The sequence below is a fragment of the Asparagus officinalis genome, chromosome 5, assembly GCF_001876935.1.
Source record: "Asparagus officinalis chromosome 5, Aspof.V1, whole genome shotgun sequence".
Lineage (NCBI taxonomy): Eukaryota > Viridiplantae > Streptophyta > Magnoliopsida > Asparagales > Asparagaceae > Asparagus > Asparagus officinalis.
In genome coordinates this window covers 13,421,750-13,434,775 of record NC_033798.1, presented here as the reverse complement: position 1 = coordinate 13,434,775, position 13,026 = coordinate 13,421,750, and the positions used below count along the sequence as shown (strand labels likewise).

Genomic DNA, 13,026 nt, shown 5'->3' with positions numbered 1-13,026 from the left:
TCATCGACACATTTATAATGTTATAAATTTTTGTATTGCAGTATTAATATCGGGTTCATTTTAAAGCTCTCATCGACACATTTATAATGTTATAAATTTTTTTCCAAATAAATTATTAACAATAAAATTATTAACATAAACTATATCCAACATTATTTAATTTATATGGTTTTTTTGATAAAAAATAAAAAAAACATTTGGAGAGTGTGGGTTGGAGCAACCCTCCAAATTTCACCCTCCAAATTGGAATATTCCTAGAATATTCTAATTTGGAGGGTGAAATTTGGAGGGTATGGTTGGAGATGCCCTAAGGCAGACCTTTCTACTAGTGACAAATTGATAATACTGTTGGGCTTTTACGTAAATGTAGTCTACCGCTGGGAGGGTCAGAAAGTAGAGCGAGCAAGGGGCTTTCAGCCTCTCGAAAGAGATGTCCTCTCTCTGTTATGCTTCATCTCGCTTGGTTCCAAAAGCTACAGCTTCCCCTCAGCAAGATTCAGCATCAACTCAGCCCCAAATTGGAAGAAGGATAGTTCCTTTACACGCCCCCCCCCCCCCCCACCCCCCCCCCCCCCGCCCCCCCCCCCCACACACAACCACACACACACACCCCAAATTTCATACGTATCAGTATATTTACATGTTAAGTCCGTTTTTTGGGGAAAGGGAAGTTGTGCTGAGGAGCAGTGGACTAGCAACATTTGCAGCCATTTTCCATTTCAGGTACTCTTTTTCCTTTTTTCTATATTTCCACACCTTAATTTAACATTTAGGCTTTTTAATGCTAGTGGGTCTGCTAAGTTTAGACTTATTTTGAGCAAATTTTACTATTGTTATGTGTTGGATTAAGATTAATCAACTTAATGCCGTTTGTGTAGATTTTCTTTTGCCCTAAATATATAATGTGTATCAAATTGTTTGTAAATCAATTTGTGTACAGGAAATGTTACTGGTGTGGAGATACACTAGAGTAGATTGGATACTGATACACATTAATCCTAGAAAAGGAATGAATCTCAAACAGAGAGGAAAAATTCGCTATGTACCGGGACCATTGTTTACTTGATCCTCAAACAGCGTGGCATATCCTTTTGCATGTTTATGTGTTTGTTTTGTCAAAAATCATTTCCTTGTGGTTTCCGTCTAAGGACCCTTACACTGCACCAACACTCCTAAGTTATGGCGAGAGTGAACAATTATAATTTTATACTCTAACATGCCCTCCCTGCAGTTTGAACGCCCTTTTCTTAGGCCGAAACCTGGACCCGCGCACAGTGGCGGATCTACGTCATTTAGAGTGGTGGTTCGAAATATACATTTTTTAGTGATTTTACTCTGCGATGCAATACTAAAAACGTCCTTGTAAACACGATAGCATAAAAGAATTTTAAGGTAGAGTAATAGATGACACAATATTTTTTCACAAAGGTGTAGAATTCTTAAATGAGTTTCTTAGGAATCAATTAGGAATACCAAGAAAGTAAATAATTCTAGATGGGAGGATCTTATTGCCAAAAAGTAAATAATTCTACATTAGGAGAATCTTACTAGCCAAAAGAAAACAATTATGCTTTGGTTGAGAATTGAACCCAGGTGAGTTAAATAAAGAAAGAGGACCCTTACCAGTAGGCTAAGTCACCTATACGTGTAAATTTCATATGTATATTATCTATATAGTAGTAAAAAATTCAGGTGGTTCAACTGAACCATTTTGAACGGGAACAGGTCCGCCACTGCCCGCGCAGCACTACCATTTTTTCAAAAACTGCTTTAAATTTGTGGCCGGTGGGAATTAAACCTGAGTTATCTTGGCCCTGTCATTATATGAAAATTTTGAGGTTACGTTGGGAGTTGAGAGTTAATAATTTTATACTCTAACAACTTCAACTCTCCTCAATGAGTTATTTATCCCTCAATGAGAGCTTCACTTGCCAAATGTGGTGCTTTGTTCATGGAAAGAAGAAAAGGAAAAAAGAGGTTGTGCTGATGAGTGCGTAGGGTAAGGAGCCATTGATTTCTCATACTGGCAAAACTTCTGCATATTACCGTCCAAACACTACACCTCGAACAGTGGGCGACCTTAAATTCAATATGCGCCTTAATATTATCCAAGGCTGGAAGTACCAATTAGTCATGAACAAACAACTAGTAGAGGTCATGGGATTTTAGTCAGTTATCCCAAAAGGGGAAGAGAAAAGAAAAACTTTTTAGAAAATTATAGAAACTAAAAATTGTTACCATTAGTTTTGCTTCGTGATATATGATTTGAGTTGGGTAAGTTGGTAACAGTCCAATTTCTGTTACTAATGGAATAAGTTCATAAATTAAATGAGACCTAAAGAATCATATTGATTAGTATGTTTGCATTGCAACAACTGCCAAACAAGTCATCAAAGAGGAACATGAAGAGGATTGATAGTAAGACATGCTACTTTGCGACAAATGTAGTAGGAAAGGGCCGTTAACTTTATGGTTGGTTAATTGTAATAGAGCTTGAATATGATCCAAAAGGGAAAATGCCTTTTGGGTTCTTGAATCCAATTATACTTAAGCATATATCAGTCTCCTTTTTCCGTTTCCAAAATATATCTTTAATATTAGTGATTGCAATCCAGGCCACAACCTCAACAACACGGAGGTCAAATGTCAAGGTTTGCTACTTAATTTCCAAGAGAAATGCTCCACCTATACTTGGAGAGATGGAAGGCCTCACTAATGTTTGAAAATAAGAATAGCAATATATCGTTAAGTATAAACAAAAGAAACATGTTTAGTGTAAACAAAAGGCAGAAGTGCAACATGACATCGAAGGACACCAAGTATCTGTATGATTTTCGCCCAACCAAGTTGCAGGTGTTCATCTTATTATTGCTTGCTGCCATGTGAAACAAGAATTACTGATAAAAGTAGTTACTCATGTTGCACTCTGTTCTAAAGTACAAATCACTCAAGTACTTATTTGAATTACTGATAAAAGTAGTTACTCATGTTGCACTCTGTTCTAAAGTACAAATCACTCAAGTACTTATTTAGCCCTCTCTTGGTCGGATAAACTCATGTTGCACTCTGTTCTAAAGTACAAATCACTCAAGTACTTATTTAGCCCTCTCTTGGTCGGATAACGGGAATCTCTGCATTTAATCTCATTATTCCAACTTTTTTTCCTTCCTAGTTTCTTTTTCTAGCATCAGCTGCATTATGTTTATTATATCATGAATAACTTTTGAAGTCAAAAGTTAGTTTAATGATATTTTATGTCCCTTACTGATGTCCATGCTTGGAAATGAGAAGTGGGACGAAGCCTAACTATCTCGGAGTGCAAAAGAACCCTCCATCTCTGGCTTTATGTCCTGCAACCAACAACTGTCTATCTACTTCAGAGGATATGACTGATCTTACTCACTTTGCTCCTCCGTGGTAAGCTTCCTTCAACACCATATACTACTAGTGCATATAATCCAGATATTCAGGGCATCATTTCTGCAATATCCCATTAGTTTCCATCTTCCTTAATGCCCAATTACACCAATAAACATCAAGTGCTACCTTGGCCATGTCTGAGCTTGATGACAGTTCAAATGAACTAATTTCTCAAAGTCCTTACTGTTGGGAAATTACTCATATTCCCTTAGTGTCAGATTTAAGAGAAAGCGAAAAATAAATGCGCACAAATTGGGGGACACGCAAGATTTACGTGGTTCGGCACAAAATTACCTACGTCCACGGGCTGCTGCAGATCTTTCACTATTTGGAAGAAAATTTTACAACACTCTTGTGTTTTCTCACAACTCAATCCCACTCTGAAAATTGCTCTCAATTTTCTCTCACAAAGACTTTTCTCTAAGCCTCTCTTTTCTCTCTCTTATTCTTCTATAAGAGGAGTTGTTTCTGGGATGAGATTTTCCTTAAGAGTTTGAGGTCTATTTATAGTGTTTGGGAAAACACTATGCACTAATATTTTAATACTGGTGGGGCCCGCCCACTTTTCTTCTTTCAAAAAATGCGGCACGTAATTCAGTGATGGGAGGTGATTGGAAATTCGGTGGCATGATCTTTTTGACAAGAAAAGAGCCACATGCTCTTTTGCATTTTTTATCAAAAATGGCTGCCCCCCCTTGCTTTCGGTGGCAGCATTAATTGACTAACACTTACAAGTTACAATTGCACCAAAACTCTAAAGTTATGAGGTTGAGGGCTCTTACTGGGCACAAAAATGGACTCGTGAAGTAGTATCACTTTTTCTAACTTTGCTTAAATATTCATGGCCAGCAAAATTCGAACCTATGTTACTGTAATGCGATGTTATAGGACCTGCCACTACACTAGAAATTCGAAGTTGTAGTGAGGATTGAGGGTTATAATTTTATTATTCTAACACAATTTTCCTCCAAGGAATTACAACCCTGAAGATGGAAAAAGAAAAAAGCCCGCCAGCCAAGAAGAAGCCATGGAAGAGCTTCTTCAAGTGGTAGTGATATTTGCTTCTGTATTACTTTGTTTATACAAAAATGTTAATTTGTGCATATTAGGTTCCACACTACCTTTTAATTTAGTGGTTTTGTTTGCTGGAAAACTGACTGACCATAAAACCTCTCCAAATTTCTGACCTTGACAGATAAACACAACAAAGCCTGACAATTTTACTCCTCGTATTGTAGAGAAAAAAGAAGACTATATTCGTGTTGAATATGAGAGTCCTATAATGGGGGTAACTTCTTTTATTACCTTAAATAGTTTATATGCTAAATCTAGAAGTAATTTATTCTTCTAGAAGTAATTTATTCTTCCACCTAAATGAATAAATTGAAAAATAAGCACATCCTTTTTATGTGTAGTTTGTAGATGACGTGGAGTTTTGGTTCCCACCTGGCAAGAAATCACTTGTTCAGTATCGATCCGCATCTCGTTTGGGAAATTTTGACTTTGATGTCAACAGGAAGAGAATTAAGGTTTAAAGAGAATTATAAATAAAAAGAGAACAGGGTGTTTCTTTAGTGGTTTTGATTATTTTCTTATGTTTTGTGTTGCAGACATTGCGTTTAGCACTGGAGAAAAAGGGTTGGGTTTCTCAGAGCAGCTTCTGAGATTCATCCATGTAATTGATCAAATTGTTTTATACAACATTTTCATAAACTGCAAGAGCTCAGGGATTTTTCCTACATAATAAAAGCGCCTCAACAGTTGGAGGTAAAGTAACATTTACATGTGTTGATCATGATTTATAACTTATAATTACAAATGAATGAATATTCAGTTACACTTGTTAACTGCTAGTTTCTGTTGACTATTATCTTTTTAGTTAAACACTTGGTGAACATCTTGTTTCTTGTTGTAAGATCTCATTGTGAACATCTTTTTTCTTGTTGTGAGATCCCATTGTGGCTATCACAGGTTAGGATCATTTAAAACCATTTATATCATTTTTGCAAAATATCGTAAATAGATCAGCGAACATATTTTCTCTGGTTAATTGCGGATGAAGTACTAGAGGATGTAGTTGCTTGCACCCCTTAACTATTTTAGGGGCACTTACATCTCAAAATCTATTGAACTCAGGGAGTATTGTTTCTCCCTTTTGGTGCACAAGAGAATCCTATGGCGAATTTATCTTTTGCCATCAGTTTAAGGGAAGAAAGACTAAATTGCCCTCTTAACTTTTGGGCAATCCTTCTTAAGAATGTGCGAGTGTTAGTAAAATAATTAAGGGGATATATGTGATTCCACCATCATAGAGGAGTGTATCGCAATTTACTCTATTCGCTAAGCTCAAAAGACTTAGAAGACGATGAATAATTACATTGGTGTGCGTGACTAGTCAAACCCAACATTGTAGAGGATCAATAAGAAGGTGATCATCGGGGCTATTGCCCAATGTCGCTGTATGATGCTTAAGTCTGTGGGTTTTTGTTGGGGAAAACCCCAATTGTTGTTGAAAACCGTGTCGAGGAACCAAACCAAACGCCGATCAAAAAGGGTCAAAACCAATCAAAATCAATGCACAAACAAAACATCAATTTTAACGTGGTTCAGCAATTGCCTACGTCCACGGGGCAAGAAGAGGACATGGTTTTCACTAATAGAGAAGAAAGGTACAACTTGAGATTACAAATTACTCGAAGGAACAAACTAATCTCACAAACAAAGCTTAATCTCTCCAAATAAATCCTAATCAAATAGCTCAGAAAATACCTCTTTTCTGTGCTCCAAATATCCCAAACTCTTGCCTTAAGAAACCCTAGAACGTGTATTGGTATTTATACAAACACCAAAACCCAATAAGAACAAGAAATCAAAACTGGGCCTGACCCATTACGCGGTCGACCGTCACGGTCGACCGCGACCAACAAACAGAACCTGAAAACTCCTACAGGGTCTGGCGGTCGACCGCGACAAACGACAGAGCCCGATTCTGTGCACGTTCGCGGTCGACCGGCCTTGCGCCGCGGTCGACCGCACAGCTCCCAAATAGACTCATGCGCTTTCAAAACCTGTTCTTTATCAAAATTCATCGCGGTTTCTTCAATTCTCCATCTCGACGAAGTTTCTACTAAAAACTGATCCGACACCAACCAAGCCAAATGTCTCACTTGCTGCTTCTCAATCCTCAACAAGTCGAGATCCAAACGGGTGTGCGAACACTCACCCAAACGTCGGTATCTACTTACCAAAATCGGCTGCATCATAAAGACTGCCTACGTATCCTTTTGTTAAAGGAATCAAGCCTTTACGTAGTTCACCCAAACGGTCTCCAAAGGTCCTCAAACAAATAGAAAAGTCTGCAACTCTTCATCAATATCGCCAACGGATCTGCAACTGATAACGGCCCCAAACTGATACAAATCAAACACCTCCATCTGAGGTGAACCAATGGACGTATCCAAATCATGTCCATCAGCTGCAACCGAATCCAAAAACGATCCATCATCTACATCCAAAATCAAATGCTCCCCAACCTGTGCCACCTCAGCTGGAATCCCAAATGATGCAATATGATCTAGAGTATGTGGAATAAGTTCCACCCAACGTGAAGTAGCATCACCCTCCACCTGCTGCGATATCCAAATGATCTGATCAACACTCTTCACCTGCTGAGAGTCAAAAGTGATATTCCTGTTCAGAACAAAATCAGAAGCTCCCAAACGATAATCAAATGAGCTTCCGAATCCCAAACGCGCAATCGGATCAAATCTCACATCCTCGATGTGACCAAATACTGGGTACTCAAATATCTGACGCCAACTAAAATCTGAAGCAGCTCCACCAGATCCAATAACTCCTAATACAGCAGTCGGCGGTGTATGACTAAGATGACCCAAATATGTCGAAACTCCAGAATCAGAACCAAAGCTCGACAACCAACGCCGATCCTCCTCCAGAAAGGAACGACACATCGAAACTGTCATCTCATCTTGTCGCCCCAAAGTCTCCATATCAATGAAGTGTTTTAAGTTGCCATGAGCTCGGCACAAACGCTATGTCGAAACTCCAGAATCAGAACCAATGCTCGACAACCAACGCCGATCCTCCTCCAGAAAGGAACGACACATCGAAACTGTCATCTCATCTTGTCGTCCCAAAGTCTCCATATCAATGAAGTGTTTTAAGTTGCCATGAGCTCGGCACAAACGCAATAAAGGACCCCTATCAAAGCTAGAACAACGAGTTACCTTTCTGCCAATACACTTCTTCCAATCGTTGTTGACTTCTAGAACTTTACACCAACGGGAACTAGTCGCGACTCAATATTGCCTAGAATAATCACTAACTGCGAAAACTACAAAACGATTACCTCCCAATGATGTCTCTTTGGAAGGCCCCCAAATACCTGACTGAACACCTCATAAAAGACCTCTCGCTCGATGGATAGAAGTGTCAAACTTCACTGTGGTTTTGCTCATCCCAATGTGCTCAAAGGACTTCCATCTGCAGGTCAAAGCACTCCTCAACAACCTATGCACGGCATCACCAATCAAATAACCCAGCATCAAACTACGCCACAATCTAGCCAAATCTAATGAAGTCGTCAGAGCTCTATCAATCACCGTGCTCCCAAGCAAATAGTATACGTTACTCCTTCTGACGCCCTTCATCACAATCATGGACCAAATGTAACCTTTAAACGTACATCCACCAATGTCATCCTATAGCCTGCTGTCTCCAAAGCTCCAAATAAAATGATGTTCTTCTTCAACTGAGGAACGAATCTCACTCCAACTAATCCGAACGGTGCCAATACCACCAATAGGGCATTCATGATCATTACCCATAAGCACAAAATCCCCTCTTTTCAACTCCTGAAAGCTGGAGAACCAATCCCTCCTAGGACAAATATGATATGTAGCACCCGAGTCTAACATCCACTCTGTAGAGTAGGCAATACAAACTGACGGCACTGCAGATAAAGAGTAGCCTGAAGAATTTGAATCTGAATCGTTGCCACCTATGTAGCACGGACACGGATCCGACACGGCCATCCGACACGCCGACACGAGGCAAATCCTAAAAAATACATAGGATACGTGTGTTCGACATGTGTGTCCGACACGGACACGACACGACACGACTTCATGTTATGCGTGTCCGTGCTTCATAGGTTGCCACTAGCCTTGATAACATTCACCTTTAAAGCCTGAATAGCTTTCCCTTATTCTTTCCGGTTTGATCATTTAACTTTGGGCATTCAGCTTTCCAATGTCCATATTCTTTACAAAAAGCACACTGATTCCTACGAATTCTAAGATGTGCCCCTCTAGACTGTGACCTTCTATCTCGGTTTGGATCATTTGCTCTTGCAACCAATGCCCCCGCTACCGGCTCAATAGAACTCTCCTTATCCTTCTTCCTAAGTTGGTAATTCACTAATACAGCGGTGACCTCACTATATGAAAGAGATGCCTTCCCATTAATAAGAGTAATGACAAATGTCTCATATTCTTCGTCGGGCAAAGAACTCAACAATAGCAACGTCTTGTCCTCATCTTCAATAATGACATCTACATTCGTCAAATCTGTAAGAAGCTTCGTGTAGTGGTTCATGTGATCACTAATGGATGTCCTCTTCTTCAATTGGAAGCGATAAAGCCTCCTCTTCAAATGCAAGCGGTTTTCGACGCTCTTCGTCATCTTCTTAGCTGAAGTTTTATTCATCACATCATATTTTAGATCTTGAGTGAGACAAGACCTAATCACACCACACGCTGTCCGATTCATCTTTTTCCAAACTTTCTCATCAATATCGTCCGATTTCCCGTCCAACTCCAACGTATCTTCCAAATTCTGCGCATTGAGTGCATCAAAGACTTCGCATCGCCAAAGTCCAAAATTGTTAGTGCCATTGAACTTCTCCACGTCAATCTTCATTGAGTGGATACTCAAACATTGGACAGTCTTCACACCTGAAGAACCACCCTCAACTCCCTCTTTCTCGGCCATAATCCTCAACACACCAATAACCACTGCGGAAACAAACAAAGAATATATCCAAAACTGAGAAAAGAAAGAAGCTTAACCAAAAAGATCCCACATTTCTCACCAACTGAAATTCTAGACGAGCTTCTCAAATCGATCTACTCCTCCAAATAGCCCAAGCGTAGCCCGAGCTCTGATACCAATTGTTGGGGAAAACCCAAATTGTTGTTGAAAATCGTGTCGAGGAACCAAACCAAATGCCGATCAAAGAGGGCCAAAACCAATCAAAATCAATGCACAAACAAAACACCAATTTTAACATGGTTCAGCAATTGCCTACATCCACGGGACAAGAAGGGGATGAGGTTTTCACTAATAGAGAAGAAGAGTACAACTTGAGATTACAAATCACTCGAAGTAACAAACTAATCTCACCAACAAAGTTCTTAACCTCTCCAAATAAACCCTAATCAAATAGCTCAGAAAATACATCTTTTCTGTGCTCCAAATATCCCAAACTCTTGCCTTAAAAAACCCTAGAACGTATATTGATATTTATACAAACACCAAAACCCAATAAGAATAGGAAACCAAAACTGGGCCTGACCCGTTACGCGGTCGACCGCCACGGTCGACCGCCGAACAACAAACAGACATGGAAAATTTCTACAAGGTCTGACGGTCGACCGCGGCGGTCAACCACAACAAACGATAGAGCCCAAAATGTCCTACATGGGCTCGCGTGTCGACCGCCGCCAAATCCAGACTCCTAGAGTCTGTGCACGTTCGCGGTCGACCGGCCATGCGCCGCGGTCAACCGCTCAGCTCCCAAACAAACTCATGCGCTTCCAAAACATGTTCTTTACCAAAATTCATCGCGGTTTCTTCATTTTTATGGTTATTTGTACCTTTCTCCTCTCGAAGAGAGTTCTGTACCTTTTTGGTGATTATTTATCTAGTGTTCCCAAACTATGTAATCTTTGCTTCAGATCAAAAGAGAGATAAAGCAAGGTACGCTAAGGCTTTTTCTTTTGAAAGAAAAACAAGGGGGCACATCCCCCGTGCAATTATATTAAGAATCAAAATCAAATAACAGTACATGAGGGCACAAATTGTGTCCAAAATGTTGGACTCTATACACAATATTTTCTGTGACCAAGTGATGCAGAACCTTCTTCCTCCCTGTATCCATGAGGGTGAAGATGGGACTTTGTCATCATTCACCGCAAGCATAGATAAATAGAGGAACCAAAGCCACAACCCTACATGTAAGAGACAGAAAATGAGGGTTCTAAATACCAACAAAATATATAAAAAAATAAAAAAAATAAAAATAAAAACATCCCACTCCAGCGTTTGTTACCCATAACTTCCTTATTTAAAACCAAAAGATCCATCCATCTTATGCAAAATGATTTTCTCTGTTTCTTCCTACTCTGCAGCCTCATTCCATTCTTGTATCAACCACCAAGGGAAGCGGTGTTCATTGAGAGTAGCCTTCATCTTCTTTCCAGTCTTCACATTTGTCATAGTTGCGCACTCATGAATGGAAGTTACAGCAGAATTGATAACAGATGCATGAGAGAAAGGGGAGGAATGGAAGACGCATCTATTTATAGCAGATCATATGCGTCACTAACAGTCGAGAAAAATTGTCCTCCATAAGCATCCTTTTGTTTCTGACATTGAGCAACTTTTCAAGCATGACCATAAAACTATCAAAAGTTGTTGGTCACTGTATCCAGTTCATCTGATCAACAAAATACTTTCGGACTCGTGAAGGCAGCCGACAAGAGAAGAAAATATGATCTCTTGTTTCTAGTTCCTCATCACAGAGCAAACATGAAGCATCCCCTTGTTGTCCTTTCTTTTGTAAATTTACTTTAGTATGAAGTTTGCTGGGTAAAATATGATTGCAAACATGTAAGAATTCTGACTTTGCTGGGTAAAATATGATTCCAGACAATTTTATACAAATTTGAAGTCACTCCTCTAGAATTAAGGAAGCCATAGAAAGTACTCACAGTGAAAGGACCATTTGAGGTAGGTACATTAAGACTCTTGTAATACGTGAATGGGCTAATTGCACATAGACCCCTTGTAGTGATGCTGTTTTGAACTTACTACCATATGGCGTCATCGTCAAAGATAGACCCCCCTGAATTTTATTATTATTATTATTATTATTGACTCTTAACCGTCGTAGAGACTCACTAATTTCACCACGGGTAGGAAATATACAGTCTATCTGCAAAAATGAAGTTACAAGGGCAGATAGTTCAAAACAGTTATTCTACAGGGGTATATCTGCAATTAACGCTACCTGATTTTTTTTCAACTCTTTTACCCTCAAATAGACTCATTAATTTCGCCCATGAGCAATACCTACCAAAATTTTAGCACTGGTAAGAAATATAAACCAGGGGGTCTCTCTGCAACAATGAAACTACAGGTGCAGTTAGTTCAAAACAGCGATTTTTTAATTTATTTATTTATCTTATATATATATATTTAACCCTACGTGAATTGAACTTCTTGTTATGTCTCTCCTGTTTCACAGTACTGGATGCTTCCTTTGGTGTTTAATAAAAGCAGGATTATAGTTTGCGGCTCTACTTATTAAATGTTGAAGAAATCTTGGATTATTGAAATTGATCAACTTTGGACACTATCTTTGTGGTTGTCAATTTGGAAGAAAATTAATGACTAATGTCTAAAGTAGAGGAGATTTCATAGCATCTGAAACATTATCAGGTATAAGTATTAGAATGGAATGCTGACGTTTACTCTTATCACCTAGTTTGCAACTTTGTCTTACATTGTATAATCTTTTGGTGTTAGATGCTCAAGAAGTTTTCTCTAAACTTTAGAATATTTTAGACAGGCGATTATATATTATTCATGGAGCTGTGATTACGTTGTGCATGACTTGTTCTTCCATGTTTTGCAAAGAAGAAATTAAATTGGTAAGAATTTCTTCCATTAGTGAAATATTTGACAATTGTCACATCCAGGAAAGATGTATATTATTAATGCATGTTATCGACTGATTGAGTATCTTTTTTCCCCCTTTCTGATCCCTTCAAGAAAACACCTTTAATAAAAGAAACGCATATCCAATTAACACGTTGTTTACGGGGGCATATAGTCATTTATGATTATGATGTTGCTTTTACTTATATGCAAGTGCTTTTTTGTAGGACTTATCTAAAAGTGCTTTTTGGAAAATATCTATAAAGTGTTTGGTGTTTTTACATGTATAATTGCCCTTAAAAATTTTTAATTTAAGTAGACTTGTGTAGAGAAAAATTGGAGAAAATGTATGCACAATAAAACGTTTAGATAGAGCCTATTAACTATGATCATCTCGTTGCCGTACTTAGAGTATAATGTTTTGGAAGAAGAAGAAGAAGAAACATATATTGGCCAGATTATAAATTAAAAAAAAAAAAAAAAAGGATTGAAGGCTTAAATTGCTAGATACCTGAAGATCAAATCTTACTACTTAATCTATGGGTTAATTGCATATAAACCCTTTCTAATACTTTGAACTTACTATCCCTTTAACTTCGTTGTTGCAGATGACCCCTTGCAGTAAATGTTTTTTTTTACTCGCCT

General features: G+C 38.6%; 1 protein-coding gene across 3 annotated transcripts; it reads left to right on the top strand.

The window, feature by feature from the left end:
* Positions 351–11,360, top strand: LOC109843539. Of its 3 annotated transcripts, XR_002247713.1 has the most exons (8): positions 351–528; positions 667–723; positions 3,292–3,417; positions 4,393–4,468; positions 4,616–4,708; positions 4,836–4,949; positions 5,031–5,187; positions 10,851–11,360. XR_002247713.1 is itself a non-coding variant. In XM_020412475.1 (7 exons), exons 1-7 carry the CDS (start codon positions 431–433, stop codon positions 5,082–5,084), a joined length of 618 nt encoding a protein of 205 aa, XP_020268064.1. In that variant the 5' UTR covers positions 351–430; the 3' UTR covers positions 5,085–5,267. The 3 variants fall into 3 exon arrangements, 2 of the variants coding, with proteins under 2 accessions (XP_020268064.1, XP_020268065.1); XM_020412475.1 differs by lacking the exon at positions 10,851–11,360 and having other exon boundaries at positions 5,031–5,267; XM_020412476.1 differs by lacking the exon at positions 10,851–11,360 and having other exon boundaries at positions 353–528; positions 672–723; positions 5,031–5,267.